Genomic DNA, 18984 nt, shown 5'->3' on the forward strand with positions numbered 1-18984 from the left:
ACATGCTAGTAGCTGTCTTGTTTCCTCCCTGGTAATGTACTATATTTATAAAAGTATGTAGACACCCCTTCATATTAGTGAATTTGCCTATTTCAGCCACACCCGTTGCTGACAGGTGTATAAAATCGAGCACACAGCCGTGCAACCTCCATATGGTAGAATGGCATTACTGAAGAGTTCATTGACTTTTAACATGGCACTGTCATAAAAAAAGTCAGTTAGTCATATTTCTGCCCTGCTAGAGCTGCCCCGGTCAATAGTAAGTGCCACACAAGCTCACAGTATTTTACACGCTGAAGCGTGTTATAGTTATAGAGGCTGTTATAGCAGCAAAGGGGGACCAACTCCATATTAATGCCCTTGATTTTGGAATGAGATATTTGACAAGCAGATGTCCACATACTTTTGGTCATGTAGTGTAAATCTCATTTGAAGTGCATAGGATGGTGTGAGTCATCGGTACGTGAAAAACCACATAATCCCGTCTTCACTCGACCTTAAACTTGAAAGTAAAAAATCTGATATTTCACATATTGGATGATGCAGTGTTTATTTGAGAGAGGCTCTCAGATCCTGCAATCAGCTTGAGATACATTCAGATCAAAACGAACCATCCTCATCCCTGATGCCAAGTCTGATGCTGTAACAGGTGTCTCATTGGAGATGAGGGCTTGGCTTTAAACTAACGAAAGCTTTGATGTCTTATCCATTTCACTATAACTAATTATAATACAGGACAGGAGGATACGCCAGGTGAGGGGCCAGGTAGGGCCCAGGTCCCATCTGGTGGTATCTGGGAGAGCAGTGTGTCTGTCTGAGTCAGCCACCCTGGGCAGTAGGACATGAGACAGGCCAACCATCAATAACACAGTGGTTTGACTCAGTGCCAGAGAGGAAGAGGAGGAGGGAGAGAAAGAGTGCGTGAAGGGGTCTGGGAGAGAACTGGGAGAGGGAAAAATGATGATGGGATATTGAGAGACGGCAGTTGGAGAGAGAGGAGAGAGAGAAGGAGTGAAAGAAGCGAGAGAGAGAGCTGGGAAATAGAGTGGAGCCATAGAAAGAGAAGCGAAAAAGAGAGACAGAGACAGGAATTTCATCCACAGAGCAGCAAGCAGGGGCAGCAGCTGCCATGTGAATGGAATTTTGCCCCCATCCATCGAGCTCATCTCATTCAACAGGCCTCAGTGAGTCACTCCCTGGCAATGCACACAATAGAACCACTGTTGCAGTGACGCATAACACACACATATGTACACATGCACACACAACGGGAGAAGAACAGTGGCATGGCCATACAAACCTTTAGCCCATAATAAGACGCCCCCCGCGCAACAGGAACACAGAAATGTGATGTCACCGTGACAACAGAGGCGCCATGATCACAGGAACCTCTAAAAACGCCTTCATGTTTAAATCCCATGAACAATTCACGTAAATTGTATTGCGATGTTTAAATTGACATTTTGCTGGGATTTGAATTGGGCGGCAGCGCAATGTTACGAAACCCTAGGACATAACGAAACCCCAGCGACACATTGGATGTCCGTGCGTATCTTTGACGTCTCCTTCACTCTGGACGTATGAACACAGATTTCCCTAATCTAATTTCGGGTGAGAGCAGTTGGAGGAACAAATATGACTCATGTTGCATCGATGTGATTAATGAGCAAAAACAACTACACACATGGCAGTTTAACGGTACGCTTGTATATTGAAGTCAGACAGGTCACATCTATCATTCTACAATCCGCAGTGAGCCATCATTTGAAAACAGAGCCTGACGCCAGTACCAAAGTCAAGATAAGAGGTGTTCTAATGTTTCATTTAAAATAACTGGAGCGTCGCTAGCTAAAAGCCTGAGGGAAATGTATCTGAACTGCTAAAAGCTACCTGATACCTTAATGAAAGACTAGCTAAGAGCCAACACTTTGGCTAACAGTAGCTAACTGACAGATACTGTATCAGTTTGCTCAGAAATCTCAGCCAATGCAATCCACACCGTGGCTACAGTAGTTCGGTTAGTGAGGCTTATGCTATCGCTATCGTCTGTGAGACGCTAAGTGTCGCCCGAGAGAGATCTAATTAACTTGGGAGTCGCTACCGGTTTCTCTGGTCATAAACAGTGGAAACCTAATCTGAGTCTAAACATAACAGCCGTTAGAGCTAAAGCAGAGCTGAGGGACATCAACTGTTTTTCACAAAGTGTTGTGTAAGATTAGTGCGCTACGCTAACATAGATGTGCGTCGTGGGCACGGTTTGAGCTGCGGTTATTGGATGGTAATAGAGTTTTTAGGTTGTGGAGCCGTTTGGCAGTTGATTTTTGGTGGCGTGTGTTCAGGGTACTGGCTACCATGGCCACAACTACCATGGCCTTTTACGATGGAAATCTGTTAGCATGCATGCATGCATGTATGTATGTATGTCTGTATGTCTGTCTGTCTGTCAAACTCAGAAGAGAGTGAATCCCTTACCTCTCTCATTACTATCACCTCTCCATCAGTCATTACAGACACCAAACCATCCCACTATATCACTGCTCTGATGCAAGCCTGAAGCATGCAATTCATTTCCTTAAAATTAAATTATTTGTAATTTTGGATTGGAATTTTCCACAACGAAACAAATTGCTTTAAAAAATATATATAAACTCAGCAAAAAAAGAAACGTCGCTTTTTCAGGACCCTGTCTTTCAAAGATGATTTCTAAAAATCCAAATAACTTCACAGATCTTCATTGTAAAGGGTTTGAACACGGTTTCCCAGACGGTAGGCAATTAAGGTCACAGTAATGAAAATTTAGGACACTAAAAAAACCTTTCTACTGACTCTGAAAAACACCAAAAGAAAGATGCCCAGGGTCCCTGCTCATCTGCGTGAATGTGCCTTAGGCATGCTGCAAGGAGGCATGAGGACTGCAGATGTGGCCAGGGCAATAAATTGCAATGTCTGTACTGTGAGATGCCTACGACAGTGCTACAGGGAGACAGGATGGACAGCTGATCGTCCTCGCAGTGGCAGACATCCGAACATCACACCTGCGGGACAGGTACAGGATGGCAACAATAACTGCCCGAGTTACACCAGGAACACACAATCCCTCCATCAGTGCTCAGACTGTCCGCAATAGGCTGAGAGAGGCTGGACTGAGGGCTTGTAGGCCTGTTGTAAGGCAGGTCCTCACCAGACATCACCGGCAACAACGCCGCCTATGGGCACAAACCCACCATAGCTGGACCAGACAGGACTGGCAAAAAGTGCTCTTCACTGACAAGTCACGGTTTTGTCTCACCAGGGGTGATGGTCGGATTCACGTTTATTGTCAAAGGAATGAGCGTTACACCAAGGCCTGTACACTGGAGTGGGATCGATTTGGAGGTGGAGGGTCCGTCATGGTCTGGGGTGGTGTGTCACAGCATCATCAAACTGAGCTTGATGTCATTGCAGCCAATCTCAATGCTGTGCGTTACAGGGAAGACATCCTCCTCCCTCATGTGGTACCCTTCCTGCAGGCTTATCCTGACATGCGTGACAATGCCACCAGCCATACTGCTCGTTCTGTGCGTGATTTCCTGCAAGACAGGAATGTCAGTGTTCTGCCATCGTCACCGAAGAGCCCGGAACTTAATCCCATTGAGCATGTCGGAGACCTGTTGGATCAGAGGGTGAGGGATGGGGCCATTCCCCCCAGGAATGTGTCCGGGAACTTGCAGGTGCCTTGGTGGAAGAGTGGGGTAACATCTCACAGCAAGAACTGGCAAATCTGTTGCAGTCCATGAAGAGGAGATGCACTGCAATACTTAATGCAGCTGGTGGCCACACCAGATACTGACTGTTCCTTTTTATTTGTTCAGGGACACATTTTTCAATTTCTGTTAGTCACATGTCTGTGGAACTTGTTCAGTTTATGTCTCAGTTGTTGAATCTTGCTATGTTCACACAAATATTCACACGTTAAGTTTGCTGAAAATAAACTCAGTTGACAGTGAGAGGATGTTTCTTTTTTTGCTGAGTTTATATACTGTATTTTACTGGAGACTCCTCCCACCAGTATTCTCTTCAATAAGAGCTGGTTTACGGTTTTCACCAACAGGTTTTTGTTTTTGCTCGACTTGTATAATACAGTTCAAGCCACAGATACACTGGGGAGAGAAACTAACATCCCACAATAAAATATTACAATAGATCCAGGCAAGAAAACACACTACCGTAAAACATTTATCACAATAGAATGATGAATAATGCATTGTGCTCTCTGTACTCCAATTTCAACACAGCTACAGTATGACTAAGTGTGACAAATAGAGCACAAAGGTAGACAAGAGCCCACATGAATGATTCATGAATATTAAATTAACACTATAAAACTGTAGGTAGACCTATAATTATTTTGTATCAATGTATCAAAAATGTTGTTTGATACAGTCACAAGAAAAGGGACCACACCACCGAGTATGTGAAGTCTGTCAACAACAGAAGAGGAGAGGAAAAGCTTGACAAAAGCTTCACATTGGAGGTCAGACATTTTCTCAAATGCAGACCTACTGTAGGTAGGCTACAGTTTAGTAGTCCAATGTCAGTTGAGATCTCATTTGAGTGCTATCCATCAGAATGTGTTAACCAGTTGTTATTGTAAAAACAAAAGAACAAATTAAATATAACTAGCGACACTCCGCCCTTACAGGCATTAACTCATTGGAAATGAGCCATTTGATTCAATGCCATCTCCCCCCCCCCCAAAAAAATGTGTTTATTTGTTCATCATTTTGGTCTCTACCGGTGTGAAATGTGAGCGGTGGAGCTCTCACCTGTGACTGGTGTTTCTCGTTCTTCTCCACACCCTGCACCTGCAGGAGGTTCTTGGCCACACCTATACAGGGTAGCCCTGACAGAACTCCCAGGTGACACGCCAGGCCAAACTCTGGAAAAAAGACAACCCCATATGTATAGTAGGGGACATGACCGTCACAACCAGCTGAAGTCTGAATTGTTATGCAAGTATGTAACATGCTACTGTTAGTAGTAAATAGTCAATGCTATTAGTAGACAGTATGTCGCCTGAGAATCCAGTCTCGGTCTCAGTTCGAATCAGTCTTAATTTGAGACCGAGATCGTCTGTTTCACTACTCACCTCTGTAGTGGAACAGACCATTCCCATCCACCAAGACCACCTGTTGGGGACAGATAAAGAGGCAACGGGTGAGAGATGGGCAAGTACAGAAAGAGGCAACGGGTGAGAGATGGGCAAGTACAGAAAGAGGCAACGGGTGAGATATGGGCAAGTACAGAAAGAGGCAACGGGTGAGAGATGGGCAAGTACAGAAAGAGGCAACAGGTGAGATATGGGCAAGTACAGAAAAAGGCAACGGGTGAGAGATGGGCAAGTACAGAAAGAGGCAACGGGTAAGAGATGGGCAAGTACAGAAAGAGGCAACGGGTGAGAGATGGGCAAGTACAGAAAGAGGCAACGGGTGAGAGATGGGCAAGTACAGAAAGAGGCAACGGGTGAGAGATGGGCAAGTACAGAAAGAGGCAACGGGTGAGATATGGGCAAGTACAGAAAGAGGCAACGGGTGAGAGATGGGCAAGTACAGAAAGAGGCAACAGGTGAGATATGGGCAAGTACAGAAAAAGGCAACGGGTGAGAGATGGGCAAGTACAGAAAGAGGCAACGGGTGAGAGATGGGCAAGTACAGAAAGAGGCAACGGGTGAGAGATGGGCAAGTACAGAAAGAGGCAACGGGTGAGAGATGGGCAAGTACAGAAAGAGGCAACGGGTGAGAGATGGGCAAGTACAGAAAGAGGCAACGGGTGAGAGATGGGCAAGTACAGAAAGAGGCAACGGGTAAGAGATGGGCAAGTACAGAAAGAGGCAACGGGTGAGAGATGGGCAAGTCTCAAAGCAGCTCTCTGCTGTCCCTTGTACTTATACAGCATGAGGTCTTTCTACAGGCTAACAAAAGAAGAGTTTTCACAAGATTTTGTTGGATGGATGTACTGAATGTATTGAACTGTGCCAACAGCCCTTTCACTGATTTCTTACAGTGCCAAGGTGGTTGTACAGGCATACTTCTGCTGTGAATCATAAGTCATGTAGAAAGAATTTGAGGAGCTGTACATAAAGCAGCAGGGAATGGTCTGTCAGTGTCCATTGGTAAATGTCAGTGATAAATCCACGAGGGCAACGTGCATGTGTTAGGCAGATGTGTTTTGTGTGGGAGGGGTGTGGACAGGGACCCGACTTGAGGTGGGAGTGAGTGATTTGTGTGGGCTGTGACTAACACAGGAGAGTGGAAAGGTATGGATGATACAGAGCTGACTTATGGACACACATAGTGGGAGAGGAAGATAGAGGGTATTGGATAGCTGAAAAGAAAGGCATTAACACACAGATGTATCGCCCTGAGGTGAAAAGTTAAACAGTTGGACATAGAAAACCGACAACATCAATGAAACTGTACTAACCTTAAGTCTCAACAGAAGTCAGACAGTATAATACATGTCAGAGTGACATTTACTTTCAACTAAATTGAGACATTAGGGTTCTCTGAGTATAACAGCAACTAAGTCAGTTAAACTGTAACATCTCCAATGCCAAAGTGGCCAGACCCTGACCTGAGGTAGCAGGCTGGGCTGGGTCGTCTCCAGGCGCTGCAGTGCCTCCAGCAGATAGGGGGTCTCCCTGAAGGCCAGGAACCCTGAGATGTAGGGGGCGGTCAGGGTCACCATCTGACTGTCCTCATACAGCAGCTGGTAGTGGACACAGGGAACAGACAGCAGAGAACACCGGTATAAACGTATGCCTGTGTTATATCTAATACAGTGCCTTCAGAAAGTATTCATCCTCCTCAACTCATTCCACATTTTGTGGTGTTACAGCCGGAATTCAAAATATATATTTTTATCACCCATTTACACACAATGCCCCATAATGACAAATTGAAAACATGTTATTAGAAATGTTTGCAAATGTATTTAATATGAAGTACAGAAATATCTAATTTCGTTAAGTATTCACACCCAAGACTTTGTAGAAGCACCTTTGGCAGCAATTACAGCTGTGAGTCTTTCTGGGTAAGTCTCTAAGAGCTTTCCACACCTGGATTGTGCAACATTTGCCCATTACTCTTTAAAAAAGGATTCAAGCTCTGTTAAATTGGTTGTTGATCATTGCTAGACAACCATTTGCAGGTCTTGCCATAGATTTTCAAGCAGATTTAAGTCAAAACTGTAACTCGGTCACTCAGGAACATTCATTGCCTCCTTGGTAAGCAACTCCAGTGTAGATTTGGCCTTGTGTTTTAGGTTTATTGTCCTGCTGACAGATGAATTAATCTCCCAGTGTCTGGTGGAAGGCAGACTGAACCAGGTTTTCCTCTTGGATTGTGTCTGTGTTTGGCTCCACTCCATTTATTTTGTATCCTGAAAAACTCCCCAGTCCTTAACAATTACAAGCATAGACATAACATGATGCAGCCACCACTATGCTTGAAAATAGACCTGACTGCCCTCGACCAGCGCAAAAACATCCTGTGGTGGACTGCAATAGCATCGAATAGTCCCCGCGATATGCAACTGTTCAGGGAAGTCAGGAACCAATACACACAGTCAGTCAGGAAAGCAAAGGCCAGCTTTTACAAGCAGAAATTTGCATCCTGTAGCTCTAACTCCAAAAAGTTATGGGACACTGTAAAGTCTATGGAGAACAAGAGCACCACCAGCTTCATGAGGTACATCTGGAATGCATTTCAATTAACAGGTGTGCCTTGTTAAAAGTTAATTTGTGGAATTTCTTTCCTTAAATGTGTTTGAGACAATCAGATCTGTTGTGACAAGGTATGGTGCTATACAGAATATAACACTATTTGGTAAAAGACCAAGTCCATATAATGGCAAGAACAGCTCAAATAAGCAAAGAGAAACAACTTTCCATCATTACTTTAAGACAAGGCAAAAACCATCAAGCGCTATGATGAAACTGGCTCTCATGAGGACCGCCACAGGAAAGGAAGACCCAGAGTTACCTCTGCTGCAGAGGATAAGTTCATTACAGTTACCACCAGCCTCAGAAATTGCAGACCAAATAAATGCTTCACAGAGTTCAAGTAACAGATACATCTCAACATCAACTGTTCAGAGGAGACTGCGTGAATCAGGCCTTCATGGTCGAATTGCTGAAACCACTACTAAAGGACACAAATAAGAAGAAGAGACTAGCTGGGGCCAAGAAACACGATCAATGGACATTAGACCGGTGGAAATCTATCCTTTGGTCTGATGAATCCAAATCTGATATTTTTGGTTCCAACCACCGTGCTTGATGATCTCTGCATGTGTGGCTCCCACCGTGAAGCATGCAGGAGGAGGTGTGATGGTGATTTGCTGGTGACACTGTCAGTGATTTATTTAGAATTCAAGGCACACTTAACCAGCATGCCTACCACAGCATTCTGCAGCGATAAGCCATCCCATCTGCTTTGCGCTTAGTGGGACTATCATTTGTTTTTCAACAAGACAGTGACCCAAAACACACCTCCAGGCTGTGTAAGGGCTATTTGACCAAGGAGAGTGATGGAGTGCTGCATCAGATGACCTGGCCTCCACAATCACCCAACCTTAACCCAGTTGAGATGGTTTGGGATGATTTGGACCGCAGAGTGAAGGAAAAGAGTGAAGGAACACGTGCTCAGCATATGTGGGAAATCCTGTTAGAAAAGCATTTCTCATGAAGCTGGTTGAGAGAATGCCAAGAGTGTGCAAAGCTGTCATTAAGGCAAGGGGTGGATACTTTGAAGAAACTAAAATCTAAATATATATTTTGATTGGTTTAACACTTGTATGTGTTACTACACTACATGTGTTATTTCATAGTTTAAAAAAAATATTATTATTTTTTCTCTCCAATTTCATGGTATCCAATTGGTAGTAGTCCCATCGCTACAACTCCCGTACGGCCTTTCTCAGCCTATTGCGGACAGTCTGAGCACTGATGGAGGAATTGTGCGTTCCTGGTGTAACTCGGGCAGTTGTTGTTGTCATCCTGTACCTGTCCTGCAGGTGTGATGTTCGGATGTACCGATCCTGTGCAGGTGTTGTTACATGTGGTCATGCTGTTCGTCCTGTCTCCCTTTAGCAATGTCTTAGGCATCTCACAGTACAGACTTTGCAATTTATTGCCCTGGCCACATCTGCAGCCCTCATGCCTCCTTGCAGCATGCCTAAGGCACGTTCACGCAGATGAGCAGGGACCCTGGGCATCTTTCTTTTGGTGTTTTTCAGAGTCCGTAGAAAGGCCTCTTTAGTGTCCTACTTTTTCATAATTGTGACATTAATTGCCTACCATCTGTAAACTGTTAATGTCTTAACGACCGTCCCACAGGTGCATGTCATTAAATATTTATGGTTCATTGAACAAGCATGGGAAACAGTGTTTAAACCCTTTACAATGAAGATCTGTGAAGTTATTTGGATTTTTACAAATTACCATTGAAAGACAGGGTCCTGAAAAAGGGACGTTTCTTTTTTTGTTGAGTTTACTTTCAAAGATTCAAGAAAGTATGTGTGGTAGGAGCAATGTTTGAGGATAAAGAACACATGAAAAGCCTTGTGGAAGCGAGGTAGGACAAGGTGCTCACAGAACCTGCATGGGGTGGGGGAGTCTTGCTGGTGCATTATATTAGATTGCCTTTAGTTTACAGTGCTCGTTGGACCACAGCTGGTATACACATTTTGCTCTTTCTCCCTCGCCAGTCATTTGTTCCAGTTTTTAGATCAAGTTTATCGGAGGATATACATTTCTTACAGCGGCTCGGAAATATAATGTTTTATGGTATTATGGTTTACCATGAAATTGTAGAGTTCAATCTATACTATGATGAGCTTTGTGATAAATAATTTGACCGAGATATTCATTATTACAGATTGCTCCGTTCAGCTGACCTATGGTTGATTCGCACTGATTTTGTTTTCGGGTCTCCACGTCGTACACATTCATGGCTTCTACTGTAAGCCTGCTCAACCGCTCTCAAAAGAGCTAGAAGAGTTTGTTCAGAGCTCTGGAGAACATGGGGTCATTATAATGTAGTTAGGATCCTTAGTCAGTCAGTCTTACGAGGGATGTATCCACTGAAATTGCTTTTGCCTTTTCCCAACGCCTCGGAAAGTCATGTGGGGACATGTTAGTGACAAGCCCTCCATTTTGGGTAACAATACCCTCCTGGTAAAATGGCTGGCTCAGTCTGACCTCCTTGGTCATGACAAGATCAGAACATTTGTGTCACATGGGTTTACAAATGTTGTCAAGGAGGCCATTTACCATGGTGTTGGGTTTGCCACTGTTCCAAGACCAATTTGACAATCTTCTCCAGCTGGAAGAGAGAGGAGGAGCCAAGGTTTTAGACATTGGCAGTTTCAATAGAGGGATCTTTCTTCAGGGCTTGCAGGAAGTTCTCCACAATGGGGCCAACAAGTTCAACATGCAGAAGCTCTCCAGACCATTCCATGAAGCCACTGGACAGGGCCGTCTACTGGATCGAGTTCGTCATGAGACACAAAGAGGCTGCTGACTTGCGCTCAGAGTCCCACAGGATGCCATGACACAGCTACCACTCAGTGGATGTCATCACCACATTGTTGGCAATGGTGCTCCTCTTCCTCTTGCCTAATGCAGCTATAGTAAAATACTGTTGCTGCAGGTTGTGTTGAAAAATACAAATGTATCATCATACTGTACTCATAAGTAAAAGTTATTATTTCTGAGAGCTTCAAGTATTTGTGACTAACTTGTTGGGAAATGGGTATCACACAAGTGTATTTTTTGTTTAATAAATTGTGTTGATTTATTTCACATTGTTCCTTCAAGTCAATTTTATTTGATTGAGAAGTTGGTGTACTCCTGCTAAAATGCCCGCCATTGTCAGAATTTGTATTTAGTATCTTCTATGTTAATTGTCATGTGAATGTCACACAAATTACTATAATTCAGAATATTACTCAGATATTCATCCTTGGATATTCAAAACTATTTTAAACTTCAAGTAGCCAATTTGTAAAAATTCATTGTGGCTCTTGGCTATTCTGAAATTGTTTGGGCTTATGATGCAAAAACCACTGTGTTGTGAATAAATCCAATAAAATCCAATGGGAGAGACTCTGGGTAAATTATTGTGTCTGCACTGACTGGGGAACATTTAATTAGCCGTACTATAATAACATTACAACAAAATTGGTCCATGTATCAACAAAACAAGCTGGCAAATATCATTAATTATGATGGGTTGTGTTTCAGAATGTGTTGACAGCCCTTGATGGAGAATTAGGGTCGGGTCCAATAGAGGGAGCGGAACGGTTAAGAATGAAAAATAGAGGCAATGAAAAGTTGAGGCAAGACTCGTGGTCACAAACTGCTAGGATGACTGAACAGACATGGCCTGTGTGTCAATACCTTCAAGTCACTTCCTTTCCTTGTCTCCTTTCTTTGATCCACACTACTACAGAATAGCTATTCAGGTGAAATAGAAAAAGAACACCATCTTTCTTTCATCTAGTATGCTCAAACAGTGCCTGTGAGTCAGAGGAGGAAAGGAAACCACTTTATAGCATTAAGACGCAGCCCATGGTTAGCATTAGCATAGAAATGGTCCGTTTGGGCTTTATAGCATTAAGACTCAGCCTATGGTTAGCATTAGCATAGAAATATTCTGAGTCAGTGCCTTACCTCTAGGTCTGGGTAGCTGAGCACCACTAGCTGGGCACAGGCGTTGACGTCATCTCCTTTGATGAATGACAGGTCCACTCCTCCAACCCTCTCCAGCCCGGTGAAGTCGGGACATCTCTGCCAATCCTCTGTGTCCTCCTCCACCACCTGCTGCCTCAGGCTGGCCTGTTCACTAGGAGAGAAAGAGGAGAGGGAGAGAAAACCGCAAAGGGTTAGTGGCCAAGGGGGAGAGGTAGGGTGCAAATTTGGACTGGCCAACAGCGGATGAAGACTTCTACTAGTAATGAGGCATTCTACAGCACCGGTCCCCCTACACCATCTGCTTGGCTTCTACATCTCCAGCGTCAGACACAAATCTAACAAGGAGGCGGCGCTGGGAAAAGGGACATGATACCATTATTAGTGATGGTCACAATAGATTCACAAGTCAACGGCTGATAGAGGTAGCCGATACTGGCAGCATTCCAGGGTTACTGTTGGCAGGAAACTTCTCTCTTGCAGAAAGGCCTCACCTCACCTGCCCAGATGCTGTGTCCCTCCGCTGGTGTCATAGGGTAACTTACTACTGTTCTCCCAAGACAACCCTACCTGAACCTCACAAGGGCTATCCAGTATTGAACAAGAATAACTAGGCCGACATTCAGACCTTTTACATGGTTTTGTGGTTGATATGTGATATTCCATGAGCACAGTTCATTGAGTTTAAAATACCAAATTGTGCAGGGCTGGCTCCAAGCACAATCGGAGACCCAGAAGCTCAGTCTGGGTCTCAACGTACTGTTGAGAGTTAGAATAGTAGAATACACAAGTTGCAATTTCAAATTTTGGTTGTGCATCAGCAGTTTTTCTGTTCTTGTTCTGTCAGTCGCCCAGGGATGCTGACCTCCAGGGGGCCGCCTTTGATTTTGTTAGTCACTCAGATATCATTAACATGGCATAAGTCATGCTGGAAATGAGCTTTAAAAATGTGTCTTTGCCCCATGGCAAAATGAGTCAACGTGGATATCGAATTGACCACTTCAGCATGGTTTTGTTGCACAGTCGATGCCGGGCAGGGCTACGGGCCAGAAGGTTGAGGGTTTGCCGACCACCACTGATGAGCTCTATCCCCCTGCCTGCCTCACTACACTACGATCAGAGACGGCTGCAGATAATAATCATTAGCCAGGGGGAAATCAGATGTACATTTGTATGATATATCTATAATTGTAAAGCAGGTGGTTCGAAACCTGTACGCTGATTCGCTGAAATCACTTTTTACTGTTCTAATTACATTGGTAACCAGTTTATAATAGAAATAAGACACCTTGGGGGTTTGAGTTATATTGGCCATATACCACACCCCCTTGTACCTTATTACTACAAGTATATAAAACATATGCAACGTTTTCCCCACCAACAGGTTTCTGTGCCAACACACAACCAATAAGCAATGCATAACTGCATACCGATTACCGACTTCATCTTGGTTTACGTTTTCAACACTCCAATCAAATAGAGTATGTCAATCTCGACAAACAGAAAACAGATCCCTCCCTACTCCGTATCAAAGGCTTGGCTTGACAAACTACGAATGTCAATAAACGTTTGGGTGTTTTGTAACAGATGTCTCTTGCCATTGATTGAATGGCCAGTGTGCAGTTGGGAAACTGGATTATATTTGAGTGGAGTGGATAACGTGCGAAGGTAGGTTACAGGAGACTTTCGAAGTAGCCTAATCAGATTAAAACATTATGACTAGTTGTGTTTCTGCCACACAAAAAAAGGTAATACATTTTAAAAGTTAAATGACAAATATGTAGGCTATATTGAAGCCTTAGGTTCTAGATCGAGGAAAAGCTGCTCGGGTCGGAAAGAAGGCAGAACGAGCGTTAAGCTTCCCTGAATAACAAGGCCTGCTGGGAGCATAGGCCTATGTGGCTTCACTATATAGGAAGACTTGGGAGAATGATGATCAGCAACAGACATTGCATCAGCATCAGAAGTAAAAATACAGCCGGACTGTCCTGTACTGTGCCTTTCTAGACTTTAGAATCTGAGAGTAGACCCACAACTGATCCAAATGGAATTAATGGAATCGAACATTCAAATAACAGGGCTTTTGCACCATTATTTCAATTACATTTTCACTGCAATTTACAGTCTAGAGTAGAATTGTACTCACTTGAAAACAATAATGTCCCTAAGACCATACAAATTGAATTAACTGTAAAACGGATAAAAAAAATTGAAATGTAAAGCGAGCCAGCAGAAAACAACAATCCTAATTTTAAAATGGAATGAAACTTGTACCCCTTGTAATAATACTAAACAACCTATGTACAACACCTAACAACCTCACCAAGAGACTTTAGCCTTTTGGTATTGTAGCGAACAGTGAGGCAGGGAATACAACTAAGATTGCTGGCGTGAAAGACAAAACATCGTGCCAATAGGGTTGCTAGGAATTGTACCGCGGCTCATATAGTGAGGTTTGCGACACTGCCCCCTCTGTACTTGAAGGCACGGCCACCATCCCACTTCAAACAGCATTGTAGCAAATGGTAGGACAAGGAAGTTAAACCGAGTCTCTGCCGTGAAAGGCAAACACCCTATGGATTGTGCTAATAGGGCTAATCCACTTGGTAGGAATTGTATCATTACATTTAGCAGATGTTCTTATCCAGAGCAATTAGGGTTTAGTGCCTTGCTCAAGGGCACATCGACAGACTTTTCACCTAGTCGGCTTGGGGATTCGAACCAGCAAGTTTTCAGTTACTAGCCCAACGCTCTTAACCGCTAGGCTACCTGCCACCCTCATCATGGCTCATATAGCGAGGATTGTGACAGTATAATGGTTTTTGGAATGACAGTCATAGGGACCAGGGTTTGAGTCACAGTTAGGGTACCCCCCCTAATCCACTATATTAGTGCCAGGTGTTGGAGAGAACCATTGAAAGCATGTCCCAACCGAGTTTTTAGTCACAGTACATTTCTTGTTAGGCTAGCAGTGTTTCTGTCAGGTTTCTGTACTGCACATATGATGGCTGAGTATTCAAAACAAATGTGCACCCCACTGATTCAAATGATCAAGCTATCAGGGCCTCCCGGGTGGCGTAGTGGTTAAGGGCGCTGTACTGCAGCGCCAGCTGTGCCATCAAAGACTCTGGGTTCACGCTCAGGCTCTATCGTAACCGGCCGCGACGTGTCTTAAGGTTTTTCTCATGTGCAATGACGCACCAGGCCTCTCCGCTGCATATCAGCTATTCCTCTATGTTCTTGTGGATTTATGTAAAACATTTTTAGCAGCTTTGAATAATTTTATGTGTGGTATGATTGCTAGTTAGCCTATTGCAGATCTCGACAAACAATCCAGCTACCACTATTGTCACTTGTGGCGGATTAATCAGAATTAGTTGGGTAACATAGATAAATAAGATGTTTTATTTACATACTATGCTTATGTGAGATACTTGTCATTAGAATGTATACCTTTGGACTATACTGTTGGCAGTTGCACTTTTCCCTTCTCAGCTTGGGCTCAGTCACTTGGGGCCCAGAGAGGGGAGACGTCAGAATGGAACATTGTCTTCATATGTGAATGTATCTGTTAAACCATGTGAAGCGATGGCGTGATTAAGGGGGAACCAATTATCTCTTGGCTCCACAATGTCTGTGCGCAAGTCACTCCCCTCAGTGAGCTTGTCCAGGAGTGGGGAGAAGAGGGGGTTTACTTGAGATGGGAGTACATAGAGTTGACAATTGAGTTATGCCTTGGATGAGGTAATGTTTTGGTACTATGAATTACCAGGAACGAGATTAGAACCTCGTCTTTGAGACCAAACTGAACGATAATGTATAGCTAATGCTAACTGGCTAAGGGATACTCCTTTCTCAAGTAAAAGGCCCTTTGTGAAGAGTTCCTGAGATCTGTGGTTCGTCATGTAAGTTGAGAGGGGTGGATCTTTGCTATAAAAGATCTCAGTTGCCATTATGTTGACACTCAACTATTCATTGGAGATAGTGAATTGTTGAAAGTCAAATGCTATTGGAAAGTTGAATTATTATTAAAGATGAAGTTTAAGTATAACTCTGACTGCTGTGTGGTTTGTAACTCTCCTCATTTGGTAATACAGGAAATTGCCACGACACACTATGGATAGAGGGCAGAATAGAGTTGACAGTATAGCAAGCATGCAGAAAAGCGTGGTGCATAAGGGAAGTACAAAAACACCTTGATAGGGGAAGCAGATGAGAAAATGTGGCTATATGGAAGAAATTCTATAGTAAAGCCTGCAAAATGGGATTGTAAAGCAGGGAATAAAATGCACTACCAGTGCTGGAAAAAGTACCCAGTTGTCATACTTGAGTAAAAGTAAAGATACCTTAATCGGAAATGACTCAAGTGAAAGTGAAAATCACCCAGTAAAATACTACTTGAGTAAAAGTCTAAAGTGTTTGATTTTAAATATACTTAAGTATCTAAAGTAAACCTAATTGCAAAATTTTACTTAAGTATCAAAAGTAAAAGTATAAATCATTTCAAATTCCTTATATTAAGCTGATGGCAGAATTGTTAGTGTATTTTATTATTTACGGATAGCCAGGGGCACACTCCAACACTCTGACATCATTCAGAAACAAAGCATTTGTGTTTAGTGAGTCTGTCAGATCAGAGGCAGTAGAGATGACCAGGGATGTTCTCTTGATAAGTGCGTGAATTGGACCATTCCTGTCCTGCTATTCAAAATGTAACAAGTACTGTTGGGTGTCAGGGAAAATGTATGGGGTAAAATGCACATACTTTTCTTTAGGAATGTAGTGAAGTAAAAGTTGTCAAAAATATAAATAGTAAAGTACAGATACCCCCAAAAAATAGTTCAGTAAAAATACTTTAAAGTACTACTTAAGTACTTTACACCATTGTGCACTACCCTGCCCTGTGCCCCCCCCCCCCCCCCCCCCCCCAAAAAAAACACAAAACATACACATTTTGACAACCCTCAAAGTTATGAGATACCTCAGAGTTGGAAGGGGAGGACCATCCTCGTCAATGAATTTCATAAAAATAAAAATTGTAAGACATTTAAAAAGTTATCCTTTTTAGATAGAACTACGCTAAATATAATCATGTCTCCAAATAATTGATTAAAACACATTATTTTTCAAAGAAGGTCAACAGTAGCCTCAACAGCACTCTATAGGGTAGCACCATTGTGTAGCCGGAGAACAGCTAGCTTCCTTCCTCTTCTGGGTACATTAACTTCAATACAAAACTTAGGAAGCTCCTGGTTGGCACCCCCTTCCACAAACTTACACAGTAATTATGACAACTTCCAGAGGATGTCCTCCAACCAATCAGAGCTCTTGCAGCATGAACTGACATGTTGTCCACCCAATCAAAGGATCAGAAAATGAATCTAGTACTGAAAGCATAAATTACAGCTAGAGAGCACTGCAATGCATAAAATGTGGTGAGTATATTTACTCAAAGAGAGTAGTTGAACAGTTTTGAACAAATTGATTTATTCCAAAATGGAGAAGCAAGAAAGAAATATATATATATATATATATACAGAGATTGTCATTTTTTTCACTTTCAGTTTCACTTACTTAGCTAGAAAATGCAGCTGGCTAGTTTAGCCTACTGAAACACCCTGCTCAAACAGAGGGATGCTGTGTTAGCTAGCTGGCTATGACTCTCCAACACAACACTGGAACTCTTCCAAGTCAAGGTTTTACTCATTTATTGCCACCGGGGCCTGCCGGTGTAACTGCTTACTGACTGTACACTGTAACGTTACTGCATGATTGTAGCGGGTTTACTAACGCGTTAGTTCTATTAGCTATGCTGACTATGACGTTACTTTAGCTAATATGGTGACAACGATGTAGGCTGTGTTTAAGCAGTTTGGCCTGGAAAGGTTTTTCTGCCTGGTCACATACAGCTGATGTGTTGTGCATTGAAGTCCACAAGCGAAGGGAAGAGGTGAGAGGAGGAGAGCGCATGGATGCGAGAAGGAATACAGCGTGATCAGTGGTGTATTCATCCCACCGATTCTGTTGAAAAACATTTCTTAAACAGGAGAAACACGTACTTGAATTTGTCCAATAGAAACTCTTGCAACTGTTGGACTAATAATTACATCCTATATCAGCTTGATACAGGCAGGTGTGTGCAAGGCGGTATTGAATGTCACGGTCTGTCACCTGAAATGTATCTCTCGACCTGTGTGCACCTACGTTGTAAACTCATTCATAGGCTTGGTTGTAGCAACCTCATGATGGGTATAGGGACAATTTGAGTATAATGTTGTAGCCTAAACATATTGCTGTTACAACGAACTGGGTGAATGGAATATGAATGACATTCATCCAATATGCTGTAATAGAAAAACAAGGCCATGCTCATGAAAAGAATATCTGCCCTCCCTCATCTTGAACGGCACTGACTGCCACTGCTCCATGTGCCAGACAACTGCTCTGCCTCTTGTAATGTCTGGCTTGATTGATACTAACTAGAGAGCACTGTATTTGTAGCTACCAGGGGGCTAGCAAATTATGTGAGCTAGCTAGATAGCTAGCTGTCACACCTGTCTGTGATGTCCTAATCAAATGACAATATGACACAGGTGAGGAGGAGCAGCGTGTGCTCCTTTTCGCTGTGATATACAGTTTACATATTGCCATTTTATTATGTCAAATTAAGAGAAACGTGTCTGACCTTTCCCATTTCTTGACCAATTCTTCTTGAGGAAGAATAGACATGTAGTTACTCGAAGTGAACAAGCAGAAGTGTCAAATTATTGCAGCGAAGACCTTCTTCCGTGTTGTACCACTGACGTATAAAAAGAACGGTTGTACCACAGACAGAAGGTTAAACTCAGACGCGTCACAGGGGCTATAAAGCTGAAGCGTTCGTTTTTTCACCAACAAATATGGTAGAGAGGAAGTACAGTCACGGGTAGTGAGAGGATGGGACTAGGTTAAACTGGGCCGACGTTGTGCACATTTTTTTCATCTTTGAAAAAACTGCTCTCAATACATTTCTGTTCCCAAAACTATAATCTGTTACGAGCATAGTGCACACATTTTTATAGACTTGATGCTTTGCCAACGTTTTAAAAGGGGCGTTGTTTAGAAGGAGTGACACGTCGAATTGAGTTCGCATTTCAGAGGAGGCGTTCCCTAACGGAAATATACAAATACATGCTACCAATAGGATCTCGCTAGCTCGTGCTTGGCTTTGTCCACCTCATTGCATGTTCTGCCCACTATGCTGCATTTGCTCC

General features: G+C 43.1%; 1 protein-coding gene and 1 pseudogene across 7 annotated transcripts in view; one reads left to right on the forward strand and one right to left on the reverse strand.

Annotated features, from left to right (window-relative positions):
* Positions 1 to 18776, reverse strand: part of LOC110485939 (endonuclease V) — a 51822-nt gene extending 33046 nt beyond the window's left edge. For 4 of the 7 annotated variants that reach the window (XM_021557191.3, XM_021557190.3, XM_021557187.3 and 1 more), the window contains exons 1-5: positions 18417 to 18770; positions 11714 to 11885; positions 6613 to 6747; positions 5129 to 5168; positions 4806 to 4918 (exon numbers count right to left, since the gene is read on the reverse strand). In XM_021557191.3, the coding sequence (XP_021412866.1) occupies positions 4806 to 4918; positions 5129 to 5168; positions 6613 to 6747; positions 11714 to 11885; positions 18417 to 18460 (504 nt within the window). In that variant the 5' untranslated portion in view covers positions 18461 to 18770. Of the gene's footprint in view, positions 1 to 4805; positions 4919 to 5128; positions 5169 to 6612; positions 6748 to 11713; positions 11886 to 18416 lie in introns of all 7 variants that reach the window. The other 3 variants (XM_090196005.1, XM_090196004.1, XM_021557188.3) reach the window with 2 other exon arrangements.
* On the forward strand, positions 9571 to 10701 carry LOC118938483 (UDP-glucuronosyltransferase 2B20 pseudogene; annotated as a pseudogene).
* Positions 18777 to 18984: the final 208 nt, after the last annotated feature.

This window comes from Oncorhynchus mykiss, chromosome 13 (assembly GCF_057628025.1).
Source record: "Oncorhynchus mykiss isolate SJ-2025 chromosome 13, ASM5762802v1, whole genome shotgun sequence".
NCBI classification, from domain to species: domain Eukaryota; kingdom Metazoa; phylum Chordata; class Actinopteri; order Salmoniformes; family Salmonidae; genus Oncorhynchus; species Oncorhynchus mykiss.